The sequence below is a fragment of the Budorcas taxicolor genome, chromosome 2 (assembly GCF_023091745.1).
Source record: "Budorcas taxicolor isolate Tak-1 chromosome 2, Takin1.1, whole genome shotgun sequence".
Lineage (NCBI taxonomy): Eukaryota > Metazoa > Chordata > Mammalia > Artiodactyla > Bovidae > Budorcas > Budorcas taxicolor.
This window is the reverse complement of record NC_068911.1, coordinates 9408879-9431365: the sequence shown is the minus strand read 5'-3', so window position 1 is coordinate 9431365 and position 22487 is coordinate 9408879. Positions and strand designations below refer to the sequence as shown.

The 22487-nt window shown below is 57.7% G+C and overlaps 1 protein-coding gene across 1 annotated transcript; it reads left to right on the top strand.

The window, feature by feature from the left end:
- Positions 1–6004: 6004 nt before the first annotated feature.
- STX1A (syntaxin 1A) lies at positions 6005–22391 on the top strand. Its single transcript, XM_052654391.1, has 10 exons — positions 6005–6043; positions 14246–14323; positions 14693–14792; positions 17567–17641; positions 18395–18468; positions 18566–18674; positions 18763–18836; positions 19875–20012; positions 21754–21864; positions 22314–22391. Exons 1-10 carry the CDS (start codon positions 6014–6016, stop codon positions 22389–22391), a joined length of 867 nt encoding a protein of 288 aa, XP_052510351.1. The 5' UTR covers positions 6005–6013.
- The last annotated feature ends 96 nt before the right edge of the window (positions 22392–22487 follow it).

Genomic DNA, 22487 nt, shown 5'->3' with positions numbered 1-22487 from the left:
TCAGGCCTTTTTTCTCAGTCTGGAGCTCCAGCCCGCTTTCCAAGTCTTCAGCTTGCAGACAGCAGACTCTGAGACTTCTCAGCCTCCATAATGGCGTGAGTCAATTCCTCATAATAAAATCTCTTTCTCTATATTTATCCTACTGGTTTTGGTTCTCCGAAAACCCAAACGAATACAACTTCCATGTATTGAAAGACAGTTGTCATTCAGACATTACCTTCCAGTCCAGCGGCACTGGGTTCATCGTAGCTTTCCCCCTTTCCAGATTACTCCCCTTTCCCCAGTTGTCTTCAGTATAGTCTTGTAATTTGTTCAATGTATGTAGCTAATCCCCTGAGACAACAGGCTGCCCCCGACTTAAATGCCCTCCTTACAAGGGGTTAGGGTCCAGCAGGGCTGCCTTCTCACCAGACTCCAATCCTATCTGCATATGTGGCCCTGGCTGCCACTGGGCTAGCAGACATTTGTAAGAGATTTTTTTTCCCGGGTGGATGGTGCTTCACTATATGTGGGATCTTAGCTCCCTAATCAGGGATAAAACCCACAACCCCTGCACTGGAAGACAAGACCTAACCACTGGACCACCAGGGAAGTCCCTCTAAGAGCCTTACATTCATTCATTCCACAGGTATTTACTGAGCACCTACTATTGCTTCAGGCATATTTCCAGGTGATGGAAAGCAGGAAGACAAAGTCCCCTGGCCTCCCGAGCTAACGTTCTAGGGAAGGGAGACAGACAATAAACAGAAAAATACACCAGATGGTAAGAAGTTCTGTGAAGAAAGAGAAGGAGAATAAGAAAAGACCAGGAGACTGCTAGTTTATGTAATTCTGTGCTACCCTAGGGAGACTGCAAATATTAACCCACCACTTAGATGAAAAATAGCCATTCTCATGACTTGGAATAATTTTTCCAGCAACAGCATCATTTATGGATTCAAAAGGTCTGTATTTCCAAACACAAGTGAAGATGACACATTCGAGAAAACTATGGGGGAAGTCAAACGAGGGACTAGGTATGGCGCATGGCAGATGCCAATGAGAAGCATAAATGCAAGTGAAGGGTTTGAATCAACTTTCACAAACCGTGAGCATGGAAAAAAATTGCCTTTGAAATAAAGTGATTCTTAAAAATATGTGCTTTAAAATCTTACAATTTGAAAAAAAATAACTTTCAATATGAAATGTTTTCACTAAATATCATAACCAGGGAGTTGCATATTTCATCTGCATCCCTAAATGTTTTAATTAGAATAGTGGGCCAAATTCCTTTTTAAAAATATCTCGTTGGGAAAAGGAGGGCAATGTATTCAAGCATATTGTCAATTCCATCACCCACCCTACCTCCAATATCACGTGCTGAGCAGTGAGACTCCTTTCCCAGCTGCCTGCTCGCTGAGTCTCCCTCCTCCACTGCACCCCCAGCATGGCTGAGCCCAAGCCTCAAGACTGAACTGGAAGATGGTTACAGGTTGACGGTGAGCTGGGAATCTGGAGCCTGGAAGAAGGAGAGCTGCCTGCTGGGCAGGGCCAGGCTTCGTGGTCAAAACAGCTTGGGTTTGCAAGGGCTACTGCTGCTACTGCTAAGTCGCTTCAGTCATGTCCGACTCTGTGCGACCCCAGAGACGGCAGCCCACCAGGCTCCCCCGTCCGTGGGATTCTCCAGGCAAGAACACTGGAGCGGGTTGCCATTTCCTTCTCCAATGCATGAAAGTGAAAAGTGAAAGTGAAGTTGCTCAGTCGTGTCCAACTCTTAGCGACCCCATGGACTGCAGCCTACCAGGCTCCTCCGTCCATGGGATTTTCCAGACAAGAGTACTGGAGTGGGTTGCCATTGCCTTCTCTGTTGCAAGGGCTAGGTGGCTTAGAAACCATGTCACCTAACCCTCAATGCCTGCTGTGTGTTTACCTCTCTGAGCCTCATCGTCTTATCTGTGAATTGAAACTAAGGAGGGCGTCCCTGATAGGGTCACAGTAAGGGTGAGGCTTACACAATGGCCAGCACTTTGTACAACAATGGGCCGGGGCCAGACTACCCAGGAGAGGAGAAAGGAGAAATCCTGCCAGAAAGCAGCAGAAAAGCCACAATGGGAGAACACTGACCACACAAACACACACACACACTTCCCCCAGCCATGGAGCCTGGGTCAGCTGCCCCTTCCTGCTCTGCAGCCCCCACAAGTTGGCCCCAAGGACAGTTCTGTTCCCAAATCCTATATAAGCTGCCTTCCATTCCTCCTCCTGACCCCACAGCCCCTGGACTTCCCCATCATTGTCTTATGATGGTCAGGGTGTCTCTCCCACCAGTTTGGAGGACAGGTAATGATTGTCATCATCCCAACCTGGGCACACAGGTGCTCCAAGGCAAGGGCATGGCCGAGGCAACACCGGCTTTGCCCAGCAGGTGGCAGCAGTTGCCAATATCAGCCATCTGGTGGACAAGGACCACCACCGGCACCCTCCCAGCCCCTAAAACGGAAACCCCAAACCGTGCCTGGGCTTAGGAGTCTTCCAGATGCCCAACCTGTCTCTCAGTGCTCCTTTACAGGAACACGGCTCATCCACGTGTGCCAATGCTTATCGCTGACTCTGCAAACACACTTTCTATGCCACCCCTGGGGAATCAACAAGAGCATGATCCAATTCCTTCCTTTGTGCTGCTGAGTTGCTCAGTCGTGTCCCACTCTTTGTGACCCCATGGACTGTAGCCGACCAGGCTCCTCTGTCCATGGGATTCTCCAGGTAAGAATCCTGGAGTGGGGTGCCATACCCTCCTCCAGGGGATCTTTCCAACCCAGGGATCAAACCCGAGTCTCATATCTCCTGCATTGGCAGGCAGGTTCTTTACAACTAGCGCCCCTCCTTTCCTTTAGGTGTCCCCATCCAACGAAGGGACAGACACCTAACACACACTATATCCACACAGTACAATAAGTGCTGTAGTCAGGATAAATACTAAGATCCCACAAGCTTCGTGGTGCAGGCAAAAAAAAAAAAAAGTATCCAGGGGAATTCCCTGGAGGTCCAGTGGTTAGGACTCAACCCTTTCACTACCATAGCCTGGTTTCAGTTCCTGGTCAGGGATCTGAAGTCCCACAAGCCACGAGATGCAGCCAACAAGTAAAGTTAAATAAATAAAAAGAAAATGTTTCCAGAATGTGACCACTTCTCATCACCACCACTGCCATCCCCTTTGTCCCAGCCACACACACACAATAACAATCACTTCCTAAATGCATCCCTGCTTCCTCCTACGTCCTCTTCCGTCCATTCTCCACCCAGCAATCAGAGCAATCCTGCTGACGTCCAAGATGGATCAGGTCCTCTGCTCAAAATCCTCTGGGGGCTCCCAGCCCTCTCAGAGGCAAAGTCAAGGAACATAATCCCTTCCAAGGCCCCTCCATCTACTCTGACTCCACCTCCTTAGAGCCCTTCCTCACCTACCACGCTCCGGGCATCCTCACCTCCTTGCTGTCTCTCTCATATGCCAGGCATACTCCCTGCTCCTGGTCATTGCTCCTGAGGCTTCCTCTGCCAGAAGGCTCTTCCCCCAGAGACTCATGTGGCTCACTCCCTCAAAGCCAGCACCCTAACCCTTCTGTCCTACGTTATCTTCTCCATAGCATATTATCACCATTATATATGTTATTTGTTTATCATCTCTTTCCTCTCCCAGAACCCCATGAGCACAAGGACTTCTGTCTGTCACATGTCCAACATCTAGAATAACCAGCACATAGTAGACACTCAGTGAAAGTGTCAGTCGCTCAGGGCTTCCCAGATGGCGCTAGTGGTAAAGAATCTACCTGTCAATGCAGGAGATGTTAAGAGACACAGGTTTGATCCTTGGCTAGAGAAGATCCCCTGGAGGAGGGCATGGCAACCCACTCCAGTATTCTTGCCTGGAGAATCCCAGGGACAGAGGCGGCCGACGGGCTTCAGTCCATAGAGTTGGAAAGAGTTGGACACGACTGAAGCAACTTAGCACAGCACAGTATATGCTCAATGAATACTTTTTGATTAAGGGAGTGAAAGTTGGACCTTTGATTGCCTTCCAACCTTGTCTGCATGGTGAATTTTAACATTCAAGGCCTCTCTCACCGGCCTTATCTCCCACCCATGCTTACCCCTGTGCCTGAGCATCACAGAAGGTTCCTGAGGTTCTCTGGCTGCTCCCCACTCCCACGCCCAGTGTCTGGGCACACCCCTTCTGTCCAGAAAGCCTGCACCACTGTCTGCTGCACGCCACTCCTTCAACATCCAGCTCAAACTTCACCGTCTCTGGGAAGCCACCCTGAATCCCTCACACATTGAAATCATGTCCCTCCCACCACCCAGGAGCACTTTAAGTGCAGAACAGTGGCCCTAGAACATGCATTCCCAGCTAATGTTTGATGAATGAATGAATGAGCGTAAGACCTGTATCAGAAAGGTAGTTTAAGGGAAAGGGCACACATTCATTCTTTATTAATTAATTTTCACGCTACCATTTAATATGCATCTCAATTAGGGATGCTTGGCATGATACCAGGACTCTCTGAAGGCAGGAGCTGTGTCTCCCCTTCTTTCCTCTCCCCCACAGGGCCAGACAACCGGCTCCGGGTCTGCACCCATGACTCACCCCACTGAGTCACCCTGCACACAGGAAAGCACCCTGGACCAGGAATCAGCACTCTCCCTGCCGCCTGTCCCTTGTAACCCTGGGCAAGCCCCCTAGTAGATGAGTCCCGGTCTCGCATCTGTCAAACAGGGCAACCAGCACTTGCTGTGTGGGTCACTCAAGATTGAGGTCTGGACAAGTGGAAGGGGTGTGGCTGTCTCTCAGGCCAGGCTACATCTGAGCTAGCTTTGGGCCGGACTTTCCAGGGAAGAAGGGATGGCTGGAACAGTGCCTCCAGCCCGTCTGCCAGCCAGCTAACCTGAGCCCACAGTCTGGGAGAAGTGCCAGGCTCTGACACACTGCACAGCAGGAGGCTGGCTCAACTCCAGAGCAACACCTTTGGCAGCCCCCGGGGAGGGGAAAGGGGAATGCTTGGCTCCAGGTCAAGAGCGTCTAGGCCAGGGCACGGAGGGGGCAGCTGGGGGTGTGCGAGTGGCTGCTGCTCAACAAGAGGCTGGCAGAAACCCGGAAAGGAGCCTCTGCTACTGACTAACCCCCAGCCACCATCCCTCTCCAGCGCTGCAAAGATCTTCCCATTAGTCCAGTGGAGCGGGGCCCCTGCTTAGCTACCCTCAGCTTCTAGATAGGAAATAAGCTCTCAGGCTTGGGGCTGGGATGCAGGGTTGGGAATACAGGGGAAGGAGAACGAGATGGGGCAATAACCTAGATCTCCTTCCCCCCAAATGGAGGAGTTCCTGAAACCTTGCTGAGAGTAGAAACTAAACGAGGTGGTCACTCAGCATCAGACTGTGAACTGAGAAATCTTGGGGAAAGAGGGGGCCTGAGCCTGAGTCTGGATGAGATTCTGGGGGGAAGGCCGGAGGGGTTCCACAAAGCCTGGAACTCTGGAGGTTTGGGGAGGGGGTGATGCTGCAGACCCCAAGGCAATAAAACTAAGGAGGGAGGTGGTGTCTGGCCTCTAGCAGAGATGTGAGGCGCTCTGGAGGTGAAGATCCAGAAACAGTCTGCCTCCAGAAGGAGGGATGCTGAGTGGTTGAGTCGAGGGAGGATTGCGATGGGACGGAGCAGCGGCTTTGGGGCGCGACCTCCGGGAGGGATCGAACGGATGTTGGGAACGCAAGGGAACGAGGTCCCGGGGTCTGTGACCCTTCAGCCCCTTCGGAGCACCTTAAGCGGGATGGGGTGGGAGCCTGGGTGCCAAGAGCCCCAGAGCTGGGCTCTCGGCTGGGACCCACTGGGGCGGGGCAGGCGCGGGGCGGGGCCGGGCTGGGGGCTGGGCCGGGGTCCCGGGGGCCGGGGCGGGGCCGGGCTGGCGCTGCGCAGCCGCGGGGCGGCCGCCGCGCATGCGGGGCTCACCGGGCTGCAGCCGGCGCCGCTGCCACTCCCGGGAGCATGAAGGACCGAACCCAGGAGCTCCGCACGGTGAGTCCAGCCCCTGCGCGGCGCCGCTGGCCGCCGGCGCCCAGGGCCCGGTCCGCTTCCCGACCGACTCTGGCGGCCCCTGGGGCGGTCGCCCCTGCGTCCCCGGCCAGGGCGGGAGCGAGCGGTGCCGAGCCGGCGACCCCACCGCACTCCGGGTCCCGCCCCTCGGACCCACTGGGGTCACGAGCTCGCGTGAGCTCGGCTGCGATGGCCCGCGGGCTGGCGGCTGGAACCTGGGGTCCTAGATAAACTTTTCGGCGCCCCCCTTGTTTTCGGAGGGATATTGTGGAATATCGGTGGCGGGACCGAAGCTTGGGCTCCCCGTCGCCCGGCGGAGCAGGTCCCGACCCTTGTCTCCCCGCCGTGCCTCCTCACTGACCCGCCTGCCCTCCCTCTGGTTTAGATCGACGGCGGGACCTGTGGGAAGGGAAGGGGCCAGGGGCGGTCCCCTGTCCAGAGCCCGGCTGCGGGGCGCGCTGCAGAACCCGGCCGCTCGGGTGGGGCCGGGCTCCTCGGGCGGGCGCTGTCTCGCGGGACGGCCGCCGCCCCCATCACCTTCCGTCACCTGTAGCTCCCATCACCTGTGGCTCCCCAGCCGGTGCTGATCGGCAGCTGCTGCCCTGCCCGATCCGGGAGGGGTCAGGCCCGCTCTCGTTCCCTCTTGTTGGCTTCCGGGCAGCCGGGAGCCGGCGTTTCCAGACCCTTCCTGGGTTTCCAGATCGGATTCCGGCTTGAACCTATTTTTTCCACCTGTGTTTCGGGAGGCCACTGGGGTGTGGCTTCTGGGGCGTGGTTCCGGTGGGGGGAGCAGAAGGATGCGCAAAGGTTTCGAGTCAGAGCCCGCCCTCTGCCAGCCTAGACAGAGACCCCTGCGCCTGCTCCTTATCATCAAAGCCCCTCTCCCCTGGCCTCTGCTCTTAACCAGGGTGTTCGCACCTCTGGCCTTAAAGATGGCAATCTTGGGAGGGGCTACAGGGCCGGGACCGTGCAGAGAAGGAAGTGAAGCCTGCCTGTGGGGAACCCGGACATCAGGGCTCTAAACCAGGTTGAGGCTCCTCTGAGGCCCTGGCTGACCACCCTGCTGACTTCTTGCAGGGGTAGGGGGTGGGGGCAGAGTCTCCCTAGAACCCTTCCCCTGCTACCCAGCTTAGAGCCGGAGACCTGGTCCCCTTATATGGAAAGTCCCAAGTATCCTTTAGGTTTGTGATCCCATGGCTGGTCCTCTCTGCACACAGCTTCCCTGCACTTGTGCCTGGCTCTCCCCCATCGTACCAGTCTTGTCTCCTGGGCAGCCTGGGGCTGGCACCTGTGCCCTCCTGCCTCCATCACCCCCTTGCTCTGGCTGCCAGCCCCCACTCTCCCATTAGACCTGTATTATTCCTGGCTGAGTGCCCAGCACCCCCCTCCCAGGGTAAACCCCTGGAGGTTTCAAAGGAAGAAGATGGTCCCTCATGTCGAATATGGTGTCTATAAACACTTCCCCCGCCAGCTTTGCGGTTGCCCTCAAGTTTCCTGTGCTTGGTTGAATCAGAAGGAGTGTTGTTATCTTGGGGATGAAGGGCGTGTAGTGCATTTCCTGGTGTTTGGGTGCCTGGTGGGTCAGACCAGAGTGTCTGTGGGAACCAGTGCTCAGGGGGAACAGAGCCCTTGACATCTGACGTCTTCTGACTCATCACCTTCATCCCCTTCATTGAAGGGAAAACAGAGGCACGAGAGAGAGATGTGGCTAGCCTGGCAGATCAAGTGGGATGAGGGAAAGGGGCTTTACCTAGGCCTGAAAACAGTCAGACTTAGACGTGGCTGAGACCTAAGGCCTAAGAGACATTGGACTGTAGGAGCTTGAAGCCCGGTCTTTGCTCTGGTGAATCCCTCCCCTACCCCAGCACATATACACACACACACTAGCCAGACCTGTCCTTAGGTGATGAGGCCTGGCTTCTCTAAAGTAATCTGAGGCTTCCTCTGCAGACGTTCCCCTACTCCAGGCATTCACTCCCCACGCAGGCTGCCGTACTTGTGGCTGGGTGGCCCTGTCCCTCAGGGGCTGCTAGCACCCTTGAGGATCGGCTGGAAGGAGCCCACACTGAGTGCGGTGCAACCGTTAGTCTAGGAGGGGCGGCCGTTCCCACAAGTCTTCCTTTGGGCTGCACAGATTCCCATCTAGGAAGTAGGGATAGGAAAACTGAGAACCCAGCTTCTCAGGGCAAGCGGTCACAGGTCTCCAGACTCTGATTCCATATCTGGGGGAGACCTTGACCCCCAGGAACCAGAATCCCCAAGGAACAGAGGCCAGTGCTGGCTGGGCTGGACAGAGGGTGGTGCTTGGGACAGCTGCTTGCACCATCCCCCCCCTCCATCCCCCTCCCTCCCCCCCCCTCCTCCTTCCTCACCCCACGCCACCACATTTGGAAGAAGGAAAGCAAGCGAAGGGAGCTTATTTATAAAAGTCACACTTGGGGAAGGAGCTGGCATGTTTCCTCCGCACTGCAGGCCGGGCCCAGCCCTCCAGCCTTCTCCATCCCTCCTCATCTCTCACGGGGGCTGATCCTCTCCTGCAGAGAGAGAAGGAAGGGGTCATCCAGGGTCAGTGTGGGGGCCTGAAAGCGTCCAACAGCCCTCGGAGATCAAAAGGGCAACCTGGAGCCCAAGGAGGGGTGCGGACGTGTGCGACCAGAGTGTATAAAACCAGGGGGACTTTGGGGACAGGTGTCCCCAGGCAGTCGCAGCCTGGCCAGCAGCTACCTCCATCCCCCTGTTCAGAGGTCTCCCCAGTGTTCTTTCCGAGGACTGCTTGGAGCTGACACCCCTCCCTGGGCCCAGAACAGTGTGTATGCGCCTCCTGGGCCATGAGACACAGCGGGGGCCTGTGGCAGGAGCCAGAAGCCAGAGAGAGGAGGGAGCGTGGGGCAGAGCAGGAACCTTCCTGGAAGAAGAGGACTGGGATCACCTGGGGGAGGAGCTGGATTTGACTGGGAGGAGGGAGGATGGGCCAATATACGGGACCCGTGTGAGAAAAGGGAGAGGGGCTGGCGATGCCTGGGCCTGACACCCAGGGTCCCCGCTCGCTCACTGGGACAGCAGGCGGGCCTGAGTGGTGAAGCCCAGTGACCCCTCTGCCGACTGAAGGGACTGAGGGTCTCGGAGCAAGAACAGGCAGGTGGGTGCCTTAACCTTATGCTCATTTGTCTGCATAATGGAGCCTGCCCACTTCGCCCTGCAGAGCAGAAGAAAGAGGGGTGTAAGAATAGACCCAGGCTAGGGGCCCTTCATTCCTTCCCATCACCTCCTTCTTTAAAAAAATTATTAATGAATTTGGGCACATGTTCATCTGAGGTGCAGATGGCATCCAGGGACTGTCTAGTGCCACTTCCTATTCTACAAAGTGGAAAACTGAGGTCCAGAAAGGGCCAGGAGTTCATCTCAGGTCACACAGCACCTGGAGCGAGGCAGAGCCCAGCCCCTCCCCACACCCTGAAGCTGCTTCCCTGAATTGTGCTGGGGCCCTGCTACGGGGTAGACTGGCAGAGGTGATCTGGTGGGCGGGTTGGGGGGTGGTTTGCAGGGTGGGGAAAAGAGGAAGGGGTCAGGGAGAGTCCTTTCTTTCTGGAGACCTAGCTCAGTCTCTCGCACACCCCTGACTTAGCTCTGGGCCTCTCTGCCTTAGTGAGATAGGCTTTGATTAGTCATTAAAAAGAAGAGAAAAAAAAATAGCCCTCAAGACAGACAACAGCAACTCCTGCTCCAGCAGCAATGAATCAACCGTGCCTGCTGGCCGGCCGCCATCTCCCAGGACAGGCCTGGAGGCTGCCTGGCCTCCGCACCTCTTGGAGGAATCACTCTTATTTCCAGGAAGGGATCGTGGAATCCTGTTGCCTCTGCCCAGAGAGACCACCAGGGCTGCACAGTGGGGGCTTCTAGTGGGATCCCCTCCCCTGTCTCAACAGGTCCCTGTGGTGGGGGCAGTTCTCACACGCACCCTGACTTCCTTTCCTGATTGCTCAGGCTGGAGGCGATGAGACCAGAGCCAAGATAGCCAGCTGGCCAGAGAACAGGCCAGGGGTTCCCAATCCTGGGGGGCTTTAAGAGAAAAAAACAACCTCACCAGCGCCACCCCCATAGATTCTCATTTGGTCTGGACGCTGTTTTGTTTTTTTTTTTAAACTACCCTCAAGGGACTCTGTTGCTGGTCCAAGGTTGAGAACCCCTGAAAGATACTTAGAAATGTGCATGCATGCTTAGTCATGTCTGACTCTTTGTGACCCCGTGGACTGTACCCCACCAGGCTCCTCTGTCCATGGGATCTTCCAAGCAAGAATGCTGGAATGGGTTGCCGTTTCCTCCTCCAGGGGATCTTCCCAATCCAGGGATCAAACCCACATCTCCTGCAAGGGGAAGGAAGATTCTTTATCACTGAGCCACCTGGGACGCCACGAATTAAAAACAACAGGATCAAAAAACAAACACCAGAGCCAGTTGGATGTTGGTTGGATATGAGAGGAGGAGGAAGAGTGTGGATGCCCCCCAGTTTCTGGCTTGGGAGACTCTTTAAGAACAGGGGCTCAGGAGGAAGAAGTGGAACTTAGTTCTGGCCAGGTGGTTGGCAAGGTGCCCATGTGATGTCTGGGGGAGTTTGTCGGAAGACGGTTGTACCTCGGAGCTTGTAACTGCCTCACGATTCCAGCTGCCGCCTCTGTACCACAGCCTCTCCGGTCCCCCACTCTAGTCCAGCTGTCTTTCCGGAGCTGTGACTGCCACTTTGAGAGGGTTGGCCGATTCCCAAGGGAGCTGGCGCCCTAATCAATCAGGGCCTTGGCATAGATGGGGATAAAGTAGGAGCGGGCGACAAAGGCATAAACCATCAGATTCTCACAGACTGGGACAAGGATCAGAACAAATGAAGATCCTTCATTTGAGCCCAAAAGCCAACCAAGTACACAGGGAGGGGAAGGGCTTCTTCCTTGGCAGGAAGAACTGTGTGATGACTTCTATGATCTCTGGCTGCATTAACAGAGGTTGACTTTGTAGGAAGAGGGAGGTGGTGGGTCAGAGCTTTGGCCCTGCTCCGACCACAGTCAGCAGCAGATTCAGTTTCCATCTTGTCCTGGTGGAGAAGACAGAGAGTAAGTGGAACAGATCTGGGGCGGGGGTTTCGACTTAAGGCCTCCGGGAAGGATCTAAAGCGGAGGGAACTTGGTCAACTTGAGAAGGAAAAACCAGGGAGGATGCAGATGCTGCCCTCAGATCTCTGGCCCTCCAATTTCTGGTGGGGCCAGCCCAGGGAGAGGGCACCAACAGGTTCTCTATGGCCTGGGGCCAACTTGTAGGAAAGGGAAGGGCTTTCTAACAGTTGGGGCTGCCCTAGATAGGCAGAAGAGCCTGGGGGAGCTAGTGAGCTCTCCACCACTGGAGGTGTGAAAGCTGAGACTAGAAGCTGTGCCCAGGGTGACTTTTCAGGTCTCCCAGGGCTTAAGAGTGTGTCGCAGTGGCTCCAGTGGGGATGTGAATAGGGTGTGGGGAACGAGAGGAGCGAGGTCCCATCCCTGGGGAGATGAGGAAGGCTTCCGAAAGAGCTGCCATCTGATGAGGAAGGGAATGTCGGTTTCACGGAATCAGCACTGCAGGCAGGGGGAAGCCGCCTGGGGTCCGCAGGGAGGACAGTGGGCAGATTCTAGGGGCAGGAGATGGTTATAGGTGGGGCATGCTGGGATCAGGTTTCAGACTGGAGCAATGAGATGAAGTGGGGGTGGGTGGAGGGGTGAGAGTGAAAAGAGCCTGAGGAGGAAGAAGTTGTAGCATTTGGAAGGGATGTCCCGGGAGCATCCAGTCCCGCTTTTGCTCAGAGCCACGGTCGGTTGACGCAGGCTGTGAGGTCAGGCCCTCGTATATGTGTGCGTATGTGCATTCTCAGTTGTGTCCGGCTCTTTGCCACCCCATGGACTGTAGCCTGCGGGTTCCTCTGTCTATGGGATTTTCCAGGCAAGAATACTGGCATGGGCTGCCATTTCCTCCTCCAGGGGATCTTCCCGACCCAGGGATCGAACCTCTGGTCTCCCGTGCCTCCTGCATTGGCAAGCAGGTTCTTTACCGCTAGTGCCACCTAATTGATGGAGATTGTGGAGGAGGATGTGGCATCTCCCTGCCACCCTTCTGTTGGAGAAACTCCCCGACTCCAGCCTCTGTGCACGGAGGCCATGCAGGGAGCAGGTCAGAGCTGGCTGGATGCCTGGAGAAGACAAGTCCATTTTGCAGGTGGGCAAGCTGAAGCCCAGAGAGGGGCACCAGCTCTGGGGCCCCTGCCGTGACTCTTGTGTCTGGTGACTCAGAGATGAGTCTCATCTCTGGTGACTTGTCTTGGGCTCCAGCTGGTCATTACTCCCAGAGGGAATGGAGCTGGAAAATTGTCCTTCCACCTCTTTACGCTCACCCCTATCCTCTGGGTACCGGAAGGACAGAGAGGCCAGGATGCTGAATGGCAGGGGCTCCCGGGGATACCTCCCAAGCTGGCCAGCTGCCGTGGAGGGGGCCCTGGGTGCCCCCACCGCACCCTGCCTCGGTTTCCCTAGGGAGCGCTCCTCCTCCAGCTCGGCTTCTAGATTCTCTGTGGCTAAGGGTGGGCTTTGTGGGGGATGGGGACCACCTGGTGGCAGCCACAGGCACTTGTGGGAACGAGGACTTATTTTAGCTGCTGGGGGAGGAGGTGTGATCTGTTGATGAGAGGGGCCGCCTCCATAAAGCTCCCAACTGGCCCCTTCTCTTGGTTGGCCCCACTTGGGTGGGGTGGTGGGACCCCGAGAGCCCCAGTCCTTTGCAGAACGTGCTGCGGTTCCCCATCACTCCTGGGCCCGCCCTCCCCTAGCAGAGCATCGATGTCCCCATTTCATGGAGGAGCAGACAGACCCCGAGGGAAGTCCCTCAGCCCGTCAGTGTCTGTCTGGGCACAGAACCCGGCCCCTTTGGAGCTGGCGGGGACCCAGCACCCCCTCCCCTCTTCCTCTGCCTGCCTGCATCCTCACAAGAGAGCATAAGCCGAGGACCAGTGCCTCCTCCCCATGGGGCACTGAGGATGAGGGGGCAGGACCCAGCCTGAGAACCCCAGGTGCTCGTCCTACCCTGAGTAGCCTGGCCTTGGCTGTGAGGGGCCTTGGCCTTGCCCGCAGAGCGGGCTGACCCTGGCTAACTCCAGGTGTGAGACGGTCAGTAATGAGCGTGGCCGGCATGCTGGGAAGTCAGAGATGTAATTACCTCCAACCCTGTGAAGGGCTGGCTTTTGTGTGGCGGCTCCTGGGGCTGAGGGGCAGAGCTGACACCTGCGGCTGAGACCCAAGGCAGGCCCCGAGCCAAGTGACAATATGACTGGCCTCTGATGCCTGCCAGACCCAACTCTGTGCCTGGAAGGAAAGAGAATCAAGGTCAATGCCAAGACTAACAGGGAGAGGGACTTCCTGATAGTCCAGTGGCTGAGACTCCATGCTCCCAATGCAGGGGACCTGGGTTCCATCCCTGCTCAGGGTTCTAGATCCTACATGCTGCAACTAAAAATCCCTCATGTTGCAATGAAGATCAAAGGTCCCATGTGCCACAACGAAGACCCAGCACAACGAAATAGATAAATAAATATTTAAAAAAAAAGAAAAAAGACTAACAAGAGAGGTCTCCAGGCAGTCTGAGGGAGCAGGCCTGGAGGTTCCCAGAGCTCTCCATGGGCAGTAGCTATCCGACCAGCTTGGGTGCTCTGGGCATGACTTGTGTCTGAGCCATCCTACTTTTTAGCAGGGAGGTGTTGGTGGTGCCTAGGCCTAGGGGCTTCTCTGGTGGCTCGATAGGTCAAAGACTGCTTGCAATGTGGGAGACTCAGGTTCGATTCCTGGGTCAGGAAGATCCTTTGCAGAAGGGAATGGCAACCCACTCCAATATTCTTGCCTGGAGAATTTCATGGACAGAAGCGTTGTGGGCTGCAGTCCATGGGGTCACAAAGAGTCAGACAGGACTGAACAACCCCAGGGATGTTGCAGGTCTCACTGGGGCAAGGAGCTGAGGGCACAGCCAGGCCTTGTCCCTGCCAAGGGGACGGACAAGGATGGCCGGGCCTCAGAGCTCCAACCGAAGAGCCTGCTGTAGAGGTATCCTGGGCAGCTTGGGGTCCCAGGTCCCATGGGACCCAGTGGTCCTACCACAGGGGCTTGTGTGTCCACCCCCCTGCAGGCCAAGGACAGCGACGATGATGACGACGTCACTGTCACTGTGGACCGAGACCGCTTCATGGATGAATTCTTCGAGCAGGTGGGAGCCGCACCCCCGCCTCTCCCCAAACACCGGCAGACCTGGGGCAGCCACATCTCCCCTCTCAGCCAGCCCGGGGCTCTTACATACCTGCACCTGAGCTCAGCAGCCCACGGGCACCAAGTAGTGAGCCCATTTTGAGAGTAAATAGACTGAGGCTCAGCGGGGAGCAAAAGTGGGGATTGCCCACTCCTTCCCACCCCTAACCCAATCTAGAAGAATCTTTGGATCAGCACTGCCTACCCCTTCACCACATACACACACCTGAACCTTGCCTAGCCTGGCCCTGACCTCCTCCGGCCCTACTCTGGGCCCCAGAAGGCCCCTCCCTGGATTACCGCCCCCAGAGCACCTGACCTTGGCCCACAGGTGGAGGAGATCCGCGGCTTCATTGACAAGATCTCAGAGAACGTGGAGGAGGTGAAGCGGAAACACAGCGCCATCCTGGCCTCCCCCAACCCTGACGAGAGTGAGTGTGTGGGTATGCGGGGTTGGGGGCGCCCCCAGGCCTCCAGAAAGGCGCTGCAGTCAGGGAAGGAACACCCTGCCTTGCTGGCTGGCTGAGGGGCCTAGCCAGGTTGGGGAGGGTCAGGAAACACAGGCTCTCCCAGGCCTGGGTTGAGGGGCGGTTCGCTGCCCTTAATCACCGTGGGATGCCTGGTGGGAGGGGCGGAGCCAGGTGGCTGGCCTGCCCTCTCCAGGTAACTTGGCTGCTTTCTAAGACAGCCCTGGATTCTGGGAGGGAGGGATGGAGGGAGGAGCTGCCTGTGATCAATAGGAGGTGTCCCAGCCCAGCCCCTCCCTTTCCATCGCCTCCGGGGGGCGTGGGGGGGGCGGGAGCAGATGGCTCCTCTGAGGCATCAGCGCTGTGGGAGGGCAAGCCGGCCAAGCAGGCAGTTTCCGGAAAAAGCTGGCGGCCCTGGCACTGGGCCATTGGTGCCTCGGAGCCGGGCATTCTCGGCTCCAGGAAGTCACCTCTCTCTCCCTCTGCACAGGGAACATGTGTGTGTCTGTTTTACTCTGTCCCCAGGCAGGTGCCCCTGACCGGTGGAGGCATTGATTACTACTACACTAATAATGGGCCAGGCTGACAGCATGCTGGCCTGGGATCCCCTCCCCTAGAGGGGGTTCACCTTCAGCCCAGGGAGGCAGTGATGGGGCCAGGGCTCAGGCCAGCCGCCTGGACTCATCATATTGGGTGTGTTTGCCGCCTGCCTGTTCTCGAAGCTTGCTCACCTCCCCTCTCCCTTCTCCAGCTCCTTTGGAAGGCCCCAGCCCTTGGGGCCCCAGGACAGAGCACGAGGCAGGGTCCAGCTGCTGCCCAGGTGTTCAGGAGGAAGGGCCTAGGGCCCATAGCCCCCCACCCAGGCACCCAAGGCTTGATTCCGTTCTCAGTTCCAGCATTGCCTCTCTATCCGTGGCCTCTCAACCCCAGGCCCACAGGCATCCTCAAGCACCCAGAATAAATCTCTCTACTGCCCCACAGTGTGTTTGGACCTGAGCCCAGTGCCACACCAACCAAGCCCAGCGCCAGGCCCTTGGAAGGCAGAACGAGTCAGCTGGGAGCCAGGGAGACTGAACCAGGAAGGGTTGGAGAGGAGACAGGGACCCCCCAGAGCAGGGCATCCCTCCGATGCGGTCCTCAGGTCGTCCGGGCTGCCCTCCCGCCCCACCTAGAGGTGTGTCAGGGACAGTGTCATGTGACATGATTTGTCTGCAAGCCCACATGTATCTGGGTCAGCGCATGTCCCTGGTGGGTCACTCCTGGTGAGGCTCAGGAGGGGGGCTGACTGTAGGGTGAGACTGTAAAGAGGTGGATTTGGCCTCTCACCTGCCGGAAGACAGAGCAGGCGGGAGGAGGGGGAGGGAGGGGTAGGATGGGGAGATAGAGTTGCCCTGCTCCCCAACCTTAGCTGTGTTGTGTTGCCTTCGTCAGATATCAGCAGTGACCACTTCAGAATTTGCCACCTGTGAGCTGAGCAGTCAGAACCTGGCACTTTCCAAGGGGGGAGGGGCTCCCCATGAAGGGTTCTGGGGCAGAGGCGGAGCAGGGTCGGCGAGGCATCACAAGGAAAGTTGGCAGGAAGTGGGGGGCTTTCCCGGGCCAAGGCTTGCTCTGTGTTCTCTAGGGACTGCCATCCGGGCTGGGCTATTTTGGGTCTGAGCAAAAGAGGCTGAGACGTCAGAGCAGCTGGTAACCGAGTTTTCCTTTGTTCCTGCGAATAAGGCGCACGCACCCCCACTCCTGGAAGCCCCCACTCCCCCTCACTCACATGCCACTTGGGAAGTGCCCTGCCCACACTTAATTGGCCACTGTCAATGCCCCTTCTGAGAAGCCCCAGCCCCAGAAGCAAGCACAGGGTGGTTGTGAAAGGTTGAATTCAGGCATTCAGTCCTGGTTCCTCCAAGGGGTGGAATCCTGGGGGGATGTGCCCTGAGGCTGAGCTCCACCCAGCGCCCCAGAGGGAAGCAGCCTTCTTGCCCCACTTTGCCAGTGAACCCCTCCCAGGGAACAGGGCAAGCTGGGCACTCCCATGGCCTCTGCCAGGTTTAGGGAGATGGTACCAGTTGGAACAAGGGCCAGAAACTATGCCACTGCCCTCCCCCAGCTCCACCCTCTCTTAGGCCCAGCCGCATGCCACCTCCAGAGCTGACTGTACCCCAGGAGCCCCCTCTCTTCAGCACTTCTCTCAGCTCCCGCCCAGGCCAGGTGCCACCCACCTACTGGGCCCTCAGCAGTTGGCCTTTGCTGAGCTCAGACCTGGGGAGCAGGGCTTTGTGAGTAGAACAGGGTCTGCCCTGCCCAGGGTGCTCGATGGGTCTGGCTCCTGCCTCCTTGGCCCTTGGCCCATCAGCCCTTCAGCTGGGTGCTTAGCGCCCTGAGCCACCAGGTAGCGCTAGGTAAGCCCACTCCCCCCACCCTCGACTCCAGCAAGTATCAACTAAATGTTCCCCAGTGCCAACTCCAGCATCGCCAGCTGCTCCACAATTATTTCTGCCTTAAATTTAGACCCATCTGTTATCTACAGGGGGTGGTGGGGGGAGCCAGCGAAGGAGGAAGGGAGGCTCCTTGGAAGACAACACGAGAAGGGGTGAGGCTGCAGCTGGTGTGGGCCAGCCCGGGATTGGAGGGGCAGGCAGGGCCTTAGCCAGGGGACAAGAAGACTCAGGGTCTGCCCAGAGCCCCTCAGGCCTCCATGGGGGAGCCCAGGGTGTCTACCTACACCCCTTCTACCTCCCTAGAGACAAAGGAGGAGCTGGAGGAACTCATGTCCGACATAAAGAAGACTGCAAACAAAGTCCGCTCCAAGTTAAAGAGTGAGTCTGGGCTCCAGGCCTCGTCTGGGGTGTGGGGGGCACTCTGGGCCTGCTTCCCCCACACTGCCCAGGGGGTTTCCCTGACTCAGAGGGGTACCCTGGGTCTTCCTTGCTGTCCTTGTGAGGGTACCACCACGTGCCATTCACTCAGCAGCTACCTGGCAAGGCCTGTTTGTGCCAGGCACTGGGCTGGGCCTCAGGATGTGGCTTCTCTAGGGAGTGTTCCGCTCTGGACACTGTCCTCCACTTAGGCTAAAGAGGCTTAGAGAAGTGGCTGGTACTGCCTGGTCCCACGCAGGAGCCCCCCTGCACTCCTGGGAGCACGGGCATACATGCCCCCGGAAGGCCGGGGTCACTGTGCCCTGTGGTTGTGGCCACCGGCCCCACCCCCATGACATGCCCCGCCCCTTGTTCCGTAGTAACCTTCGTAATCAGAACCGGGTGGGCCTGCCCCACCAGGCTTAGCACACAGTAGATGCTCAGACTCACACACTTACACAGCTCAGGGTGTGCCTGGGGCCTCACAGGTGAGTGTACATGCACACACCCACACACCTTGCCTGGAATAACCTTTGCCGGCCCCTCCTGCATCAGTGCGTGGCGCGGCCCCTTCCTCTGCTTCCTGTGTGACCCCGCTCAACAGACAACACGAGTCCCTCCAGGGGAGGTTCCGATCCCGATCCCGATCCCGGGTGTGTGGGCCGCGAGGCAGCGGCGAACGGGGCAGGTTATCAGCAGCCGGCTGTTCCCCAGGCATCGAGCAGAGCATCGAGCAGGAGGAAGGCCTGAACCGCTCCTCCGCAGACCTGAGGATCCGAAAGACGCAGGTGTGGGCGGGGTCTCCGGGGCGTGTAGCCGGGCGCCTGAGGCTCTGGGGCCCTGGTGGGCTGGGCCTGACACCTGGACCCCGTCTCGGGCCCCCAGCACTCCACGCTGTCCCGGAAGTTCGTGGAGGTGATGTCCGAGTACAACGCCACGCAGTCTGACTACCGTGAGCGCTGCAAGGGCCGCATCCAGAGGCAGCTGGAAATCAGTAAGCTGAAGGGGCGGGGAGGGGCGGGGCCAGGCTGCCGCTGACCGCTCTGCGGAAGGGCCTGGCTCAGTTTGACCCCTGCTTGCAGCCGGCCGGACCACGACCAGCGAGGAGCTGGAGGACATGCTGGAGAGTGGGAACCCCGCCATCTTTGCCTCCGGGGTGAGTGTGGACCCCTCCCACCGGAGTCCCGGGTGTGTGTGCCAAGTGCTGTATGTCTGGGCAGTGTTTGGACACCGTCAACCATGAGGCAGGTTTTAGAGAAGAGAAGGCTGAGTCCAGGAGAGGGCAGGGGACAGGCAGAGGTCCCACGTTAGTGGCAAAGGTGGAAGTAAGACCCGTCTCCTGGTTCCTCCCAGTCGGCTTCTTGTGCCCCGTGCTCACTTGCCACCAGCCAGGGGCTCCCTCCACCATCCTGAGGATCCTTACCCCCCAGGAGGACACGGTGCCCTCGGCCTCTCTACATTCAAGTGAAGCTCCACGTGCTGCCAAGCAGGGGAGCGTCCTGAAGGAGGTGGCACATAGGTAGGGGATGCAGTGTGGGCATGTGACTCTAGGAGGAGGGGTCAGCTACGTTCAGTGTGGGAGGAAGAACAGGAGGAGAGGTTTCAGGAGAAAGGCCATTCAAGGCCTTGGGTCCTTGGCACAGTCATTTTGGGCTCCTACAGCACCGGTGGTGAGAACTACCACTCAGCCGTTAACGGTGTGTAGACGCAGGTGGGGACTGTTACTAGCCCTACGTTACAGGAAGGAATCTACTGGTAGGAAATCAGGTCTCAGAGGAATTCGGTAACAGCTAGTAAGAGCCTGTGTTTCGCTGGTGGCTCAGTGGTAAAGAATCTGCCTGCCAGTGCGGGAGACTTGGGTTCGATCCCTGGGTCGAGAAGATCCCCCTGGAGGAGGACATGGCACCCCACTCCAATATTCTTGCCTGGGAAATCCCATGGACAGAGGAACCTGGTGGGCTACAGTCCATGGGGTCACAAAAGATTCAGACACTACTTAGTGACTAAACAACAACAATGGTGGGAGCCTAACAGAAAGTGAGGGGAGGGCTGTGGCTAAGGACAAAGCCTCCAGCAGGCCCTGCTTCCAGAACATTCTGCCCAGGCCTCTGCCCTTGGCCTCTTGCTGTCCTGGCCTCCACCCCTCCCCCTTCGATGTGTCCCCGGGTCCCAGCCCACGGCTCGTACCCCCTAGATCATCATGGACTCCAGCATCTCGAAGCAGGCCCTGAGTGAGATTGAGACACGCCACAGTGAGATCATCAAGCTGGAGAACAGCATCCGGGAGCTGCATGACATGTTCATGGACATGGCCATGCTCGTGGAGAGCCAGGTGGGTGCCCGGGCCCCCCCTGCCATCCCACCCCCAGCAGCACCCAGGGCTGCACTAACCCTCCCCTTTCCGCCCGCCACGCTGCCCTGCCTGGGAGGGACCCAGTCTTCAGGTAACTCACTGTGTGCGGTTGAAACTGCCCACCTGAAGGATCCTCTCTGCATGGCTCTGCTTGGCTCTCCAGGACCCCAGGCCCTGCATGGCCCTGCCCACCTTCACTCGGCCTTGTCCTGTCTCGTTCACCAGCTGTTTGTCACGTGGGCACGTGGAAGGGCATTTTGCTAGGAGCCAGAGGAATAGCAATGAGCAAGACCACTGAGGGCCTGCTTCCCAGAGCGGATGTCTGTTGGGCGATAGGGCAGCATCAGTTAATGACAAATGGCCTGGTCCCCACCAGTGCCAGGTGTTAGAAGGGGGCAGCCTGACAGCAGTGGTTCTCAGCCTTGAAAGTGATCAAGAGCCACGCTCACAGGCCTTGTTATACCTTTCCCTGGGCTGGCCCCCATTCCCAGAGATTCCCAGGTGGGGGTTTGTTGCTCAGTCGTGTCCAACTCTTTGCGACTCCGTGGACTGCAGCACACCAGGCTCCCCTGTCCTTCAGCATCTCCCAGAGTTTGCTCAAATTCACGTCCCTTGAGTCAGTGATGCCATCCAACTATCTCATCCTCTGTCACCCCTTTCTCCTCCTGCCTTCAATTTTTTCCAGCATCAGGGTCTTCTCCAGTGAGTCAGCTCTTTGCATCAGGTGGCCAGAGTTCTGGAGCTTCAGCTTCAGCATCAGTCCTTCCATTGAATATTCAGGGTTGATTTCCTTTAGGATTAACTTGTGGGTAGGGATTCATACATTTATATGTCTTTAAAGTTCAAGGTTGATCCCGATGCTACTAGTCCCTGGGCCACGCTTGCAGTGACCACTTTGGATGGGGTGGTCAGGGAAGGCCCTCTCTGAGGAGGTGGCATTTGAACTCCAAAGACTCCCCACGGGAAGAGCAAAGAGCTGGCCCAGGTAGAGGGACTAGAAACACCACAGTCCTGATCAGGACCAGCAAAAGCCTGACCCTGAAAAGCAGGAAGGCATTCTGGGCGGTTAGAGCCCAGGGAGAGTCGGAGATGATGGAGACGGGGGTGGGAGGGGGGTCTTGGCAGGCGGTGCTGGGCCCTGGAGTCCCTTCTAGTTGGAGGATCTTAGTGTGGGTGGGACGTGGTCCATGTGGGGAAGCAGGGAGACCTTAGGAAGCTGCTGCTTCCACTGGGGTGAGAGGTGCTGAGGCCACCAGTGGGGGCCGTGGAGTTGGAGAGAGCAGTCAGCTGCCATGGTCGACTGGCCTCTGAGGGCTACTACCAGGCCCACAAGGGCTGTGGGACTGGGCGGGGGCATCAAACGCTGTCAGGACTGGACGGAACCTTCATGCCTGTGAAGGGCTCACCATGGCTGGACTCCCGCCCACCGCCACTCGCGCCCCCGCCTTGCTCTCCCTGGCGCTGTCCTCTGTTCGGCCCTGGGGTCAGAGCCTCAGACGAGCATCCTCTGCATGGTCCCCTCCCCCTTGGCTGAGGCTGCATGGCCAGTTCCTGCCCCTGGATGGCTGGATTTTGGGGAGCTGCTTGGGGTGCCTGGACCCCCCTCCTCCTCACCTTCCCCTTTTCTAACCCCAGGCACTGCTTTCCCAAAATCCTGCCTCGGGCCCCCTCACTGCCCAGAGGGGGGCCCTCTGGAGCTGGGGTGCCCCTGGCCCTGCAGGGGGAGATGATTGACAGGATTGAGTACAACGTGGAACATTCGGTGGACTATGTGGAGAGGGCCGTGTCAGACACCAAAAAGGCTGTCAAGTACCAGAGCAAGGCTCGCCGGGTGAGTAGTCCCGTCCTGCCAGAGCCCACATGCTCATGTACCCATAGAGTCCCCCGCCCCCAAGCATCACAAGTCCCTCCCCGTTTTGCCTTCCCTCGGCCCTCTACTCCGACCAGAGCCTCCATCTGGCTCTCCCAGACCTTCGTTGTTGTTGTCTAGTTGCTAAGTCATGTCCAGTTTGTGACTCCATGGACTTGCAGCTCACCAGGCTCCTCTGTCCATACTGGAGTCCCAGACCTTCAGCGCCCCGTTAAAATCCCACCCAGACATATTTCAGGCCATCACTTTCTCTCTCATCCAGTCCCCCAGACTCTCCAACCCTCAGCCCTGACCAGAGCCTGCTCCCTAGCGGCCCCCCACCCCTCAAAGCTCTGCCTGGAGGAGGCTCAGCCTCCCTCCCGGCACCCCCTTCCGCGCTCTCTGAGGCCTCTCCGTGCCTCCCCATGCAGAAGAAGATCATGATCGTCATCTGCTGTGTGGTCCTGGGCATCGTGATCGCCTCCACCTTCGGGGGCATCTTTGGATAGAAACCACCCCGCCTACCACTCCTCTCTGGACGGTCTACCCCCAGGAGACCCCTGGCTGCTGCCCCGCCTCTGGCTCAGGGCTCTCTCCCCGCCACC